The 15,078-nt window shown below is 36.7% G+C and overlaps 3 protein-coding genes across 3 annotated transcripts; 1 reads left to right on the forward strand and 2 right to left on the reverse strand.

Annotated features, from left to right (window-relative positions):
- Positions 1-3,093: 3,093 nt before the first annotated feature.
- Positions 3,094-4,558, forward strand: LOC113701217 (geranylgeranyl pyrophosphate synthase 7, chloroplastic-like). Its single transcript, XM_027221756.2, has one exon. The coding sequence runs from the start codon at positions 3,109-3,111 to the stop codon at positions 4,357-4,359; it is 1,251 nt and encodes a 416-aa protein (XP_027077557.1). The 5' UTR covers positions 3,094-3,108; the 3' UTR covers positions 4,360-4,558.
- Positions 4,559-6,744: 2,186 nt separating this feature from the next.
- On the reverse strand, positions 6,745-9,611 carry LOC113701218 (glutathione S-transferase DHAR3, chloroplastic-like). Its single transcript, XM_027221758.2, has 6 exons — positions 9,246-9,611; positions 8,842-8,932; positions 8,568-8,711; positions 8,326-8,443; positions 7,816-7,956; positions 6,745-7,088 (listed from the first exon to the last, which is right to left on the reverse strand). The coding sequence occupies exons 1-6, from the start codon at positions 9,484-9,486 to the stop codon at positions 7,002-7,004; spliced, it is 822 nt and encodes a 273-aa protein (XP_027077559.2). The 5' UTR covers positions 9,487-9,611; the 3' UTR covers positions 6,745-7,001.
- Positions 9,612-11,541: 1,930 nt separating this feature from the next.
- On the reverse strand, positions 11,542-12,216 carry LOC113700510 (probable carboxylesterase 16). The gene has a single exon (XM_027220996.2). It carries the CDS (start codon positions 12,214-12,216, stop codon positions 11,542-11,544), a length of 675 nt encoding a protein of 224 aa, XP_027076797.2.
- Positions 12,217-15,078: the final 2,862 nt, after the last annotated feature.

A 15,078-nucleotide genomic window follows, 5' to 3' on the forward strand; every position in this document is an offset into this window, starting at 1 on the left:
TTAACGCTCGGCTTGAACTTGGTGTTGATCAAACTCGAGTCGAATTCTGATTCGAACTACTCACGAGCAGCTCGAATCAATTGCAGCCCTAGTGTCAACTATCAAATACTAAAACCATTTGGTGATCATTATGCAAGAGAGAAAGTATATTTTGAGCGGCTTAATTAGCAAGTACTAATATCATAAACCAGGCATATTACAAACACCTGCTTCATTTGATTCTTGTTGGCACCTCCGCCAGCATCCAAATTTACCTTGGCATATCTTTCTCATTCGAGATCAACGGAGTCTCGGCTTATTATTAAGTGATAATTAACATTTGACATGATTAATATGATAATCAGCCACTCTATGATTGAGGCCTGCTTATGACGAGGCCACGATACTCTATTCTATGAGTTCAGACTATGCTAATAGTCCTAGCATGTCGTCCCCTAGTTTCAGTAGTGTAAATACTGGTTATTTGTCAATTTGTGTGGTATGCAATCTTGCCCATCCAACCTTAGTTTAATCCAAATGGTGTCCAATTTAGGCATCGGAGTGATCTCGGGGACAAAGTCCTAGCGTCCTTTTTTCTTGTGTTGCAGGTGAGTGTTGATTGTGTTTGACCTAAGGTCGTTCAGCAGGATCTCGCTTGTACAATTCCCATCATGAAATTGACATTTAGCACATTTACTAACAACAAACTTTGAGTAGATTAATGTCTTGTGATTTTGTTCAAGACATTTCTCACAGCGTAAATAATAATATTTTGTCTTACCATTTGTTTGTGTCGTGTGATATTTAGCCAGGGGAGAATTTTTGAACGGATATTTATGCGCTTGTCCAAGCCGCATAAAAGGCCATATTTGGAGTTTAAAGAAAAAAGCTTTTAAATACTAGAAGTACTTTTAAATATTTTTTTTTTTGTAATATAAGCGAAATGTCTCAAATTCTGAATTTCTCATCAAGATCTTCAACTTATGCTCCCTCCTTTTGTACCACTCAACTCATGTCTCCCCCAACTTTCAAAGTGTTTAGTAATTAATTTCCTGTAATTTAAGAAGTCCAACGTTTAGTAACTTAAAAGTATTTGTGTCTGAAGTGCTTTTTTTATAAGTCATTGTAATTCCAAATGGGGCTTAAATGAAGTAGGATGAGCTTTTAGGAGTTTATTAAGGCCTTATTTGATAATTCAATTTAGCACTTAAATTTAATGAATTCAAATTTTAACGTGTTCAAATTGTTTGATAACAAAAAATTAAATATCTAAATTAATTAAGTGGTATTGAATTTCTTAGACAAAACTTATTCTTAAAAAAAGTGATAAACTATTCACTTATTAATTAATGTGATACAGATTCAAATATATCATATTTAATACTTGATAATTGAATAACTTAATGAATTCATATTTAGATTTCAATTTTTAAATTTCAATATTATCAAACGCACATACGCCAAGAAGAAATGGTTATTTGGAAGTCTGTGAAGTAGAATCCATTGGCCAGGCTTTGGAATCAGCAAGAACTTGCCTCATCTTTCATGGGATTTGAAATCTAATTGCAATACCACACCCGTTTCAAAAAGTTGTTGATCCTGATATCATTGCATTTTGATACGAATTGTAACAAAGTCGATAATATAAAAAAATGGAAAGTATTAATTAATATTTGCATGGATTTGTTTGGCTGAATAAAATTTTTCTGTCGACTCTTGACAATCAGAATTCATCCATTTTTCTTATCGACTGTTCCACAGTTACGTTATTCTCTCATGTAAATCAATACCCTCTGACAAGTCAATACGCAGAATCGTAGTTACCAGTGCTTGTCTGCAGTGGCGGAGGAAGGCCGTTACGAGTTTATTCAAGTCATCTTAGATTAGTTGCAAAATTACGTAATTGGATGGGCAAAAAGAAACTCTCCCTCTTATAAAAATTGGCGAATATGTGCTTGATTCTCTCTGCATGTGGAGACCATTGAACTTTCACTACGAGACAAATGATGACCCCTCCAACGTTTGAAGGGAAGGATTGCAATCCTGATGGTATAGAAATATATGGCTGTCAATTTATTGAGGGATAATTTCAGAAACCTCTCCTGAGGTTTCTCTGATAATTTCACTGGCTTCTCCTAAAATTTACAAAATTATACAAACCTCCTATGAGATTAAGATTTTAATAATAAAATTTGTCCAATTAGAAAAAATAAATTAAAAAAATTTAAGGAGAGAGATAAAACTTTTATGCATGCATATAAGTTGTATTAGTAAAAGAATAAAAATAATTAATACACACATTTCACCGCTAAAAAAATTCACATTTAATCATTAAACAACACAAATAAGCAACAAAAACACTAACGATCACAAGATTTAATAAAACAGACTAATCATCTCTTTTGATATGATGTTTGCTCTGATTCTTGTGATTTTGAACAGAAAAAATTTTCAAAATTTGCATTTCTTTTCCCTCCATTCTCCTTTACTAATATCTAATAATTAAGTAATTAGAACACTAATTAACTATTAGTAACTAATTGAAAATTTTTTTAGTGATGAACGATGACTTATATTTACAAAATAGCATCAATTGATACACCTAATAGAGGAAATATGGTAAAGAAAGACAAAATTCGAAAAGTTTTTCTGTTATAGGAATCATAACAAATATCATATCGAAATAGATGGCTATTTTGTTTTGTTGAATTTTGTGATTATTAGTGTAGTTTTGTTATTTATTTGTGTTGTCTAATTTATTAAATATGAACTTTTTGAGTGGTGAAATGCGTGTATTAATTATTTTTATTCTTTTACTAATACAGCTTATATATATACACAAGGGATATTTATGAAATAAAAGTTTCATCTCTCTCCTTAAGGTACTTTTAAATGTTACTTTTTCTAATTGGACTAATTTTGTTATCAAACCTTAACCTCAGCCTTAGGAGGGGTTTATATAAATTTATAAACTTTAGGGGAGGCTAGTGAAATTGTTAAAAATCTCAGCAGAGGTTTCTAAAATTTTCCCATTTATTTATTACTAAATTAATATATGGATACCTTCACACGTGTTGCTTTCAAAATTACTACAACCAGACCCATGAAAGTCCAAGGCGTCTTTTTGGAATGGGTTCAGATTTCGAAGCAACAAGACAAGTAACAGTATCTCGAGGAGATTGGAAGCATTTGCTATATAAGTTGGTGCAATATTCTGCACAAACAGCATATCAATTGTGCAAAGTTGGCAGTATTTCCCTGAGCCTAGCAAGAATGGCAATCTCTGCAACCATCTCCAGCCGCTATGGAGGTTCATTCCTTCAACAAAACCTTGATCATTTCAAAATATCTGTCCAAACAATCCCACGTAGCCAAAACATTAGAATGATTGTTCCTAAGAAAATTAATCCTGCATCCCATGTTGCAAACTCTTCTGCTCTTGAAGCCACGCAAGTTCAAGAAAAGAAGCCTTTGTCTCTGGACTCGCCTTTTCCGGACTTCCGATTTGACGAATACATGAATACAAAGGCTATATCGGTGAATAAAGCACTTGATGATGCTATCCCATTGCAGGAGCCAATCAAGATTCACGAAGCAATGAGATATTCCCTCCTTGCCGGCGGCAAAAGAGTGAGGCCGATGTTGTGCATCGCCTCGTGTGAGTTAGTAGGAGGAGATGAGTCGTTGGCCATGCCAATGGCCTGCGCTCTTGAAATGATTCACACCATGTCCCTCATCCATGACGATCTTCCCTGCATGGATAACGACGATTTACGGCGTGGAAAGCCCACTAATCATAAGGTCTATGGTGAAGAAACTGCAGTTCTCGCTGGTGATGCGCTTTTGTCGCTTGCTTTTGAACACGTAGCAGCAAAAACTGGCAACGTTCAAGCAAGTAGAGTGGTTAGAGCCATCGCTGAGTTAGCTTCATCTGTGGGTTCTCAAGGGCTCGTTGCAGGGCAGATTGTGGACTTGAGCAGTGAAGGGGAACAAGTGGATTTGAATCATTTGGAGTATATTCATGTTCACAAAACATCAAAGCTTTTGGAGGCTGCAGTAGTTTGCGGAGCAATTATGGGAGGAGCAAATGAAGCAGAGATCGAGAGAATGAGGAAATATGCAAAGTGCATCGGACTGCTGTTTCAGGTGGTGGATGACATTCTTGATGTAACAAAATCGTCGGAGGAATTGGGGAAAACTGCAGGTAAAGATTTGGCTACTGACAAAGCTACTTATCCCAAGCTAATGGGGCTCGAGAGGGCAAAGAAGTTTGCCGATGAGTTGGTGGCTATGGCCACTGAAGAGCTCAGCCACTTTGATGCTGTCAAGGCTGCGCCGTTGTATCATCTGGCAAACTACATTGCTTATCGGCAGAATTGATTCACAGTTGGTTCGTGGTTCAGTTGTAAATTACTTTACATCTCAATCTGTTGATTACTTGCATGAATCAGATTAGGTTTTGTTCTAGGGGTTGAATTGTCGAAGAAGGGATTTGGAGATTTCTTATTTGCCATTCTTTCAACCCACTTAACCCTGCAATGTTTCAAATAATGATATGGAGCACAGTTCTTAAATTCCATTATCGACTTGTCGTGCTTTCTTTTTTTTTCTTTTTTTTTTTTTGTTGTGCTTTCTCAACGAAACACTTTTGTGTTTGGACAATGAGAGTTCTCATCTAAACTCACCCACTACTTGGTAGTAGAACATTTGCTGAAAAGACAAGAATATGCAATAAAATTTTTTTTTTTTTGCACTACAAATAATGCCAATCTAAACCCACCTACTACTATTCATCATTATTTTATTTTGCACGACATTTGTCCTGGATTGGTGGTCCATATGTCGTGGGGTAGAGTAGAGTTGGTAGGACATTTAGCACTACTGGTTAATAATGATAAAAAATTGCGCTTCATTAGTTGTATTAATTTGTCATTCACGGAAAAAAAAAATAATATGGCCAATCGTATTTCTTTTTACTCTGGCTCAAATCTCCAGAAGTTAAAAAAGAAAAAAACCAAGAAGCTAATCTAACAGATGTTGTATCAAAGGTTGCAAAAGTGACGAATGATTCTTCCCATCTGAATTGAGTTATCATCAGTGGATCATCCTCCATAACATGATTGAGGCATTTTCACCTTCAAGCTCTGGGGCAGGATTTAATTTACCTTCAAGCCTTTTCACCGTACCATCATGAGCTTGTCTTCCATGGTCCCTTCACAAATCACATCAATCCCAGATGCCTCCAGATCAATAAATACAGCTCCATCAAAGTTCGCTTTCATCAGATACTCAAATCCGGGCCACTGACCATTTGGTCCAATGGTCATCACCATATTTGGTGATGGTGATGCTGGAGGTCAAGGTTCAATTCCTGTCTCCTATAAATTTACCATAATATGTGGCTGGTCTTAGTTGACCATCTTCCTTTACCTCTTCCCCTATGTTAGGCTAGATTAGATTATAAGACATCTATCGTTGCAGGAAAAAAAAAATCATATACTCAAATCCGGACCGTATTAGTTTATTAATTTGCTGAGATCATTGCCGACACATTCCACCAGCTCCACTCCACTCCACTTGCTTAATTTCTTTAATTCTCCAAAGTAAATTAATTCCCAAAGGCAACAGTTGCAAAGGATCCTTAGCTTGACCATCAAAAAGCACAGCATTCATAATGGTTTTGATTTTGTCTGAAGTAAAATAGATGCAACTGAAAAGATAGCAATAGGGAAAATAACATAGCCAAGTAAAATTAAACGCGCATGGAACTTGTCTAAAAAGGAGACTTAAGAATCTATTCAATACTAACAGGCAGGGCTCACCCTTGTAGTTGTAGCAACACAATAATAAACACAAGTAATTTTCTACTTATTACATTTCACATTGGCTAATATTTACAGCCTTAAAACACGCTGGAAATCTTAAAGAAGTTAATTAAAAATTTTAAAATTCTTAATTCTTAAAATATTACGACGTTAATTTAAAAAAATTTAAAAATACCTCCAAAAATTTTAAATCATAAAAACCATTTGAAGCAAATATGTGCATTTTGTAAGGCAAAAATTCATAGCCCAGAAGTTCCTAAATTTGTACTAGTATTCATTATCATTTATGTTTTGCACAGTATTCCTCCTGAATTGTCATTTATGTTTTTTGTCTGATATGCAGGAGAATCATGACAAAATTATTCACCCATGACTTTGAGCCCCCAAAAACAAATATATATTTTTAATAAAGAAAAGTCTTGACAAATTATTTTAATGATGGAATTTGGACTTCAAAAGCACAACACAGTTGCCTTCACAGACCAAGAGAGGATCATCGTGGAATATTCAGACAGCAAAGAAGTCTAGCAGAGAAAATTTTGAGGGCCCATTGAAGCCAACGACAAGTATGCAACGGAGACTCCAGTAAATTTCCAAAGTGACAAAAGCAATTTGCGAAAATCAATTTTTGCACTCTATCTTAGCATAGACAGTACGCCACCATAGACCAGCATGCCAACTCCCACCATTGCCAAAAAGAAATCTAAGGCCTCAAAGTGACAACGACCTGAAGAAAATTTCACGTCTTAGAGTCAAAACACATTTACGACTCTGAACTCTGATGTCCTTCCCCGGACTCAATTAATTTTACGTGTGTATCTAAATAGGGTGAAAAATTATGACTAACAATTTTTGTTTGGATTGCATTTTTTTGGACTTTTTGTAAAAAAATTACTGTAGCGGTTATATATATATGAGGTAAAAAAATGATTGAAAAATATGTCCACGAAAAGCCGTAGTAATTTTCAAAGAAAAATTGCAATCCAAACACACCCTTCTGCAATCCAGCATCTCCACATACAGATGTGTTCTTCTCCCCTTAGATGTACATCTGAAAACTAGGCTGAGCTGGAAGAATGAAAACTAAAACAAACGTACACGAGTCTAGAAATGTAAGGATGCTGCATACTGTTATACTGCTTGTGAAGGAAACTACGCAAGCTGCTGAATCATGATAGGAGAAGATTCCAGGCTATTTTAGCCCTCAACTTTTGGTCGCCAACCCTCAATAACATCCTCTGGTTGAGCCCGTGTTTTGATGAAGGACTCCAAAGAAAATATAGCCTGTGCCAGAGGCAATAAATACATGGTTAAAAAAAAAAAACTTGGTACATCTAATCTGAACATTAACCAGATTTAAGGTCGACTTTCACTGTCTTAGCAGGACAAGGTGTTGTAGGACAAGGTCGACTTCCATTATCTAAGCAAGATAGAACTAGTTAAATATAGACCCTTACGGTCGACTTCCATTATCTCATATATTCATGCTGTAAATATTCAGGTTTAGCACGTGTAATTGAGTTTTTGACATCTAATGAAATAATTGCTTCGTATTACTTCTTCTTCTAGGAATACTAAAGACGTGAGAAACTGCCCCCTTGTTTTCTATTGGTTTATCCTAAAAACCAAACGTTTGATCCATGATCAAAGTGATTTTCCTTCTCTTGCGTCTCTGCTGGCGTCAATACGGTTGAACTGTTCAGCCTAATTCAACAATCTTTGAGACTAACACCACCAAATTTAAGTTCGTCAAAGATAAAAGTCACGAAACAAAAAAGACGCACAGAGACTAGAAGCAGTAAATGCTAAATCTTTATCATCAACTTCCAAGGAGGTTGTTTTTAGCACAGAACCACTAAAAATTGTGGAGCAGCAGTCAACCATCTAATGTGAACACAATTCCGATTAAGTTGCAATACCCCTTAAACAGAATAATTTGTATGTATCATGTAAAAATTAGTGAGATGTTGGAAATCACTGCTTGAAGATATGCATTAGAATGTGAACATACCTTCATGTATGACTTCAGATATGTAAGAGAGTCCGGAACTGACCAATTCTTATAATGCCCTATAGAAATCTCTAAGTGGTAAAGCTTTGGTCCAAGGGACAAATCTGCAGCAGATACTTCTGTTCCATTGATGAGTGGGCCCTTCATGCACATATGTTTCAGATATAAGAAAACGTAAAAGCAATTTCACCTTGCTAGAGTTGCAGAGTGAAACCACAGATTTATTCACTAATGAGGTGCTCCAACCAAGAAAAGGTCATATTGAGAGCAAAATGTCCACTGGATCAGTCGAAACTAACTTGTTTTAGATGCATCTCACACAACCAATTTCGACTGGAAACAATGTATCATCCACGGTCGATGTTAAATTACCAAGAACTAGCTTGAAGTTCAAAATCTTTGTCAGTGAATTATATGAATGGAAGTGCTGTGCTAGCTAATTGGAAACAACATATTCTAGTGACTAGATGATAAAGAAAGACATGCATTATATCAAAGTGAATCGCGTACATTTTCTTTAAGATAATCATTGAAAGCAGATAACTCATCAAGCAATGCCTTCTCTGTTCCATCACTGGGATCTTTGCTTTTCAAAAAACCAATAAATTTGGAGAAGATCTTCGACCCACTGCAAGAGGATAACAAAAATTAACAACAAGGTCTTTCTACTCTTGATTCAATTAATGCACTTCAAACTAGAAACACAAGCATCCAAAACATTGTCCAAAATCAAGCCTAAGCTTATAACATACGCGGAAGCCTTCTCAGGTGGCGTTGCCAATGGCGGTTCAGGAAACTTTTCTTCTAGTGCCTGTGTAATAACGTCTGAATCTGGAATCCACTTATCTTCCAGCTTTAACACAGGGACTTTACCTTCAGGACTTATTTGCAAGAACCTATGATCCATAAAAAACCAAAAAGAAAAAAAAAGGACAAAATTCAGAGCAGACCCAGGATTAATCACACAATATCCATCTCTAATTAATCAGACCACCATGTTTTTTGAAAAAAGAAATGAACAATTACCAATCTGGCTTGTTAGCGAAATCAACCAACTTCACATCATACGGCACATTTTTTTCCTCCAATGTCAACAAAACCCTCTGGGAAAAGGGGCCTAAAGAGTGAACAGACACATTCAAATAGCGAGTCAAACTTGTATTATTTGCATACGAATTTATACAAATACTGCAATTTCACATCCGTTAGGATAACTCACTATCTATTTGAAACAACTTTTATATTTATACCCTAAATGTGTGCTCCAATCACTATTTTATCTCACGTAATCACGTCACAAACAGTGCTATACTTATTCGTGACAAACAATGAATATATATATATTTCATGTTAACAAATTCTGGCGTTGAAATTATGCAGCCTAATAAAACTACTGTCGATGGGTAAAGAATTCAGAAACTAGTGCTTACAATCGCCGAGCTTGTTGGGAGTGGTGACGGAGGCCTTCACGCAGACTTCTAGAGGTTCAGTTGCAGCTGCCGCCGACAATGATACCGTGACGCCTGTTCGTCTGAGAGTCCGAGTCGGATATGCAGCGCCGGTGAACAGGGTCCGAACGCGGGCGTGGTTCTGGAGGTTGAGATTGCAGGTGAGGTGCTTGAGAGTAGTGGAGAGTGCTGTGGCTGACGGTGTTATCTTCGCCGTCGACATTGGGGGCTGAAGAACGGTTGAATTGCGCCGATAAAGCGTCGAGGTTCTCAACCGCTCCAGTGGTGTCAGCTGTCAAGTCAGCTGGTTGTATTTTAGGCGGTCCATGGTGAGGCGACGTGTGGCATGGATTTATTTTATCCTGCTTTATATGCTTCTCAAAACTTCTAGAATTCTTTTCCGGTTCAAAATGAAATTCGGGTAAAAATGGTGGCTTGATTTTCGAACCAGAATTTTTCATAACTACTTGGTTAATCTTGCTTACTTTTATTGTTTCACAATTCTGAGGTAATCGATGGCTTGGACAATGCCTCATTGACAAAAATGGACTTTTCAAATTTCAATTCTGATTGATTTCTTAATTTTGTCAATCAGCTTAATTAAGTTCAACAGATCTGCTTGCTAACTGGTTATAATTATCAGTATGATTGGGTTGCCAATTCGACTATTTATTTGGAAATTGTGCAATCCGTCTCTCAATTAGTGGTGATCAAATTTTGAATGTTCTCATATTTTAGCTACTATAATATCGAACTGAAGTACTTCACATTTGGCTTTATCTATTTTTCGGTTTTCTATCGGTTAAACAATCTTAGCAAGTAAACCGAAATGAAAAACCCAACGTTAGTCCTATTGGCCCGTTACATTAACAGCAGATAATTCCTCAGCTCCCATAAAAAAGGTTTTCTCCGACAGTATCCCGAAGAACTACTAAAATGAAATTGGCCCATTACCTATGTAACAAAAGGGCCGCCCAAAAAGGAGGTAAACTGCTGCCTAGGTCCAAAGCGTAACATGGTTGTCCAGACGAACTAAGGCCGAAAGCTAGTCCAACCCTTGGATTCAATCTCCCTGGATGTAATTAAACTGCTCACATCTGGATCCCAAAGACAGGGCTTTTCCATCATTTTCAAATTTCACCATAGCACTTCCACTTACCATTTACCAACGGAGGCATCTGTTTTCTTGCTAATTTGTTAGACAGAGTGACTGACAATTAAGAAAGTCGAAACTGAGAAGGAAATAAATGAGCAAATATATAAATAAAAGAATAATAGTCTGGGAACCAGAAGAAGACTGACTAACATTTGCACATGCACAGTTAGGGATGACAATGGAGCAAGTTTAGGATGGGGGACAGGATGCACAGTTAGGGATGACAATAGAGCAGGTTAGGACTGACAATAGGATAAGGTTCCTCTGTCTCGTTGTTCAAAACCTCCCCCTATCACCCATCCCACTAACATTTTTATTTTTATGGATGTTTTACAATGGCAATAACGAATTGACTAATCCTTATTTTTTGTGAAATAAAGTTGAAAAGCTATTTTAATCTTGTGAATCTGTTTCCCTATATTTGATTATACATGAAATCTAAATCAATTATCGTTACTTTATATATATATATATATATATATATATATATATATATATATATATATATATATATATATATATATATATATATAAACAACACGTCATATGTCAAAAAAAAAGTAAGCTAACATAACAAAATTATCGTTTAACCACAAGAAAATTTATATTATTCTATCATAAGAAAATATCATATTATTTATTTCATATTACATATGTAATTATATATGATACTATAAATTTTTATTTTCATATATATATATATACATATATATAAGTATGAAATCCAAGAATCTAATAAAATGAAATTGGAAAATTGATTGAAAAGTTATAGAGTAGGCTCTCTTTAGCTTAATTTATACGTTAGTTTTAAATAATATCAGGGAAAAATCGTCAATTTAGTCCCTAAACTTTTTTTTCGTCGATTTAGTCCCTATACATTATTTAAAGCCAATTTAATCCCTAAACTTATATTTCAGTTCCAATCAAAGAGCTTAGCAACGACGCCACCGCATAATTTCCATCAGCTGCCCAATTGAGAAACCCAGAAGGGGTATTTTAGGGACTTCCATTGTGGAGCCTTAACCAAAATTAACCGAAACAAAAGTCTCATGAGAAATACCCACCCAAAACCCAAAATGAAAACAAAAAAAATTTCTTGGACAAAAATTTCTTGCTCAGCTCTCATAGAAGAGGGGTGGTGGCCTGCTTAGCCAACCAATGCAGCACCTTCAACCCATCCTCGAATGCAGCCGGATACCGATTCTCAGGGGCTAACCTGTAACCAACAGCCAACACAATGACATCACACGCCTTGGCAATCCGCCTGCAAAAGAAATCATTCACCACTGAAGCATTGCTCCCACTCACGAACCCTCTACCGTGAAACTGCAATATGACGGGCAATTTTTGACAATTTTTGTTTCTAGGATTATATCCTCCGTAAACCCCACTATCCGATTTCAAATTGACATTGTCACTATTACAGCCGTAGCTATTTCTCCGATGATTCTGATTTCGGATGGTCACGGTCGGCGTTGTGGTAGTGACTCCATTGGCAGAGCCATAGCTGTTCCGCCGGAGAAGAAGTTGGTTCAAATCGGATCTGGGATCAGAATAATCGAATGGTCGAATATCCTTAGCCCTTGATTTGATGGATCGGGACTTGAAAGCGGAATCGTGGCAGGAGTCAGGAAGAAAGATTCGAAGGGCGAGAGAGGTCAAGGGGTCGATGTAGATGTCCTTGGTGGCAACTCCGTCGGTGAAGGAAGGATTGGCGGCGGAGATGGACTCCTCACGAGGACGAGAAGTGACTCCAAAGGATGAGCTGAGGCCATCATCGACTTGAGGGTTTTGCATTCGGTTCTACCGCATTGGTCCTTGCTTTTATAATTCACCGCATAATTCCACTACATTGGGTTCTGCGGGAGATTTGGGTTTTGGGTAGGTATTTCTCGATTGAATTGGGTTTTGGGTCTTTCGGGAGATTTGCATTCGGAGATTTGAGTCTTTCGGGAGATTTGCAATCGGTTCTGCGACATAATTTCCATTGCCAATTCTTTCGGGAGATTATGCCGCATTTGAAAAGCAAGGACCAAATTCAGACTCATTGGATTTTGAAAACTCAATTGAATTTGGTTTGAGCTCAATTCAGAATCTGATGGAAACTCAATTGGATTGAATTGAGCTCAATTCAATTGAATTGAGCTGACTAGATTTGAAAACTCTAATTCACAACATCCAAGTGAAGTCAAGAATTGAATCTCGGGTTCTAAGAAACGGCAAGATTGCACCTTTTTTTAATTTTGGTTAAGACTCCACAATGGGAGTCCCTAAAATACCCCTTCTGGGTTGCTCGATTGGGAAGCTGATGAAATTATGTGGTGGCGCCGCCGCTAAGCTCCTTGATTGGAATCGAAATATAAGTTTAGAGATTAAATTGGATATAAATAATGTATAGGAAGCTAAGCTCCTTGATTGGAATCGAAATATAAGTTTAGAGATTAAATTGGATATAAATAATGTATAGGAACTAAATCGAGAGAAAAAAAGTTTAGGGATTAAATTGACGATTTTCCCTAACATGAGGGACGGATCGGATCCTATTTTGCACTCTTATAACCGTGACAGCCTATGAACAGAATTTTTACTTAGGAAGTACAACATTTACAATGATATGCAAGAACGCCAATGTAGCCTCAGATCTTCTAAAAATATCTGAGGGGCGCAACCAATAAACTTTTGACAAAAATTTTTTTTTATATATAAAGATTTTCACATTGTTATGGGGTTAAAGATGAATTTTTCGAACCTCAAGAGAAAGGTATCGACCCTACACCCTCATCTACGCTAGGGTCACCTCCTCAGAGGAAAAATTCAAGGACAATTGGCAAAATCTCCATCTTGTCAGCATTTAAGTTAGTTTAGTAGTACCCATCGATTGATGCTTGTCTAATGCAATAAATGAACCACAATCTTAACTAAAAACTTTGAGAATAATGTGATGAATGAAATGTAAAAGTTTTCCTTCATAAAGTGGCATTTAAAGTCTACATAATCGATTAGAGAGACAAAATCAATACTACGAGTTGGAGTGACATTGAAAGGTTTTACAGCTATGAAATGGAATAATCTTTACCCAACAACCAAAGTACCAATCAATAGTTGGAGGAAATATGGTTTGCAAGCACTAGGCACTCAAATGCAAAAATCTAGGGTGGGTCCAAAATGGAAATCTTGGAACATAAAGTTGGGCATGGCAAAATTTACTTGTGTCCTCTTAAAAGGCCAAATTTATCACATCAATCTAATTCTCTTGCTGGTACAACAATATCGATCATCGCTCAAATGCGAGATAGGGTCCCCAATGTCCCATATCACATGTAACTGACATGTGGGATTTGTACGGAGAAGCAAAATGACTGTGCTCTAATGCTGAAAATGGAGCCCTCGCCCTTTCCCCATCGCCCCACACCTGCACTCACCTGCCTGGGGCAATTTTTTGTGTCCTTTTTCTTTTCTTTTTCTTGTTTTGAGGTCCCTTAAAAATTTGTTGATGCAAGAAATGGGAAGAATGCTTTTCCATGTTCTTAAGTAGATGTTTCAGCAATTATTGGCTATTGGGTAGCATGATGCACATGGGAAGGGAGAGCAAAAGGTTGAATGTGCGTCCTGGGATCCCACTAAGGGTCTCAATTCTTGAAGTTTCTGTTCTGTTTTCAATATGGGCTGGCAAAAAATTGGTACAGGATCCCCCCCTTTCTATTTTTTTTTGGAAAAAATTGATTGTAAGATCCAAGAGCTGGTTGCTTCCGTTTTTCTTTTTGGTTCAGCTAGTAAGTTGCTGAACTATTGATGATGCGAGGAGAAAACTAATCTGAAGAATTCTTTATCTCCTTACCAATTGCCAGCTTGCTATGAAGATTTTTTCATATAGTTTTATGAATAAAACTCCTGTACATGGTTGGTTACATGCCATCGAGTTTAAATGCGTGCTACATATTAAAAACTTGAAGAGTTATAATAAAAATTTTACAGATGTATCATACATATATATATATACACAGATCAACTATTATTATACTCAAATGGGAGAGTTTCTTGAAGAATCTTTGTGCAAGTTCATCAAACACAAATTTCCAAGTAAAAAAGGTAGGAAATGGAATAGCTAATGCTTTCCATTTTATTCTTTATTCTTTTTGGCGGTAAAGGTCATCGAATTTTGGTTGAAGGTCATCGAATGCCAATCGAGTCCAGCGGGGAAGGGAGTCGCCATCAACTTCAAAGTAGAAACTTTACGCAGCTTAACCATCTGGGCAAAAGGCTTTATCGGTTTTCCTCAGTGGATAATGTGGATAAAGTTTGGTGGAAATGGTGACCCCTGACCAACTAATCACAATACTGTGAGGGTTTGTTTACTCAGGAGGTATCATTGCCAAATTTAGATCAGATTTAATCAAATTAGTCCATGCACCTTTTCTCCTGCTGTGGATGCCAAACCATGCAGTTAAAAAAAATAATAATAATGTGCTATAGGCGTGAAAAATGATAATATTGATTAATGAAATTAATTTTCTGTACGCTTGTAATCGCGATACTGTGAAGGGAGTGCCCAAGAGGCTAGAGAAGGGCCAATTAGCCATCATTGCCAAAGTTACACTAGATCTAATCAAATTAGTCCATGCACATAAAGTACTGCACCTTTCCTCGTGCCGTGGATGC

The sequence above is a fragment of the Coffea arabica genome, chromosome 7e (assembly GCF_036785885.1).
Source record: "Coffea arabica cultivar ET-39 chromosome 7e, Coffea Arabica ET-39 HiFi, whole genome shotgun sequence".
NCBI lineage: Eukaryota > Viridiplantae > Streptophyta > Magnoliopsida > Gentianales > Rubiaceae > Coffea > Coffea arabica.

What these genes read in the sequence shown, in the direction of transcription:
- LOC113701217 (XM_027221756.2), top strand. Translation starts at nt 3,109, where the DNA reads ATGGGTTCAGATTTCGAAGCAACAAGACAAGTAACAGTATCTCGAGGA.
- LOC113701218 (XM_027221758.2), bottom strand. Translation starts at nt 9,486, where the DNA reads ATGTCGACGGCGAAGATAACACCGTCAGCCACAGCACTCTCCACTACT. An exon ending in TTCGCTAACAAGCCAGATTG is followed by an intron (nt 8,712 to 8,841) that starts GTAATTGTTCAT and finishes TATGGATCATAG; the next exon opens with GTTCTTGCAAATAAGTCCTG. An exon ending in CCACCTGAGAAGGCTTCCGC is followed by an intron (nt 8,444 to 8,567) that starts GTATGTTATAAG and finishes ATCCTCTTGCAG; the next exon opens with TGGGTCGAAGATCTTCTCCA.
- LOC113700510 (XM_027220996.2), bottom strand. Translation starts at nt 12,216, where the DNA reads ATGCAAAACCCTCAAGTCGATGATGGCCTCAGCTCATCCTTTGGAGTC.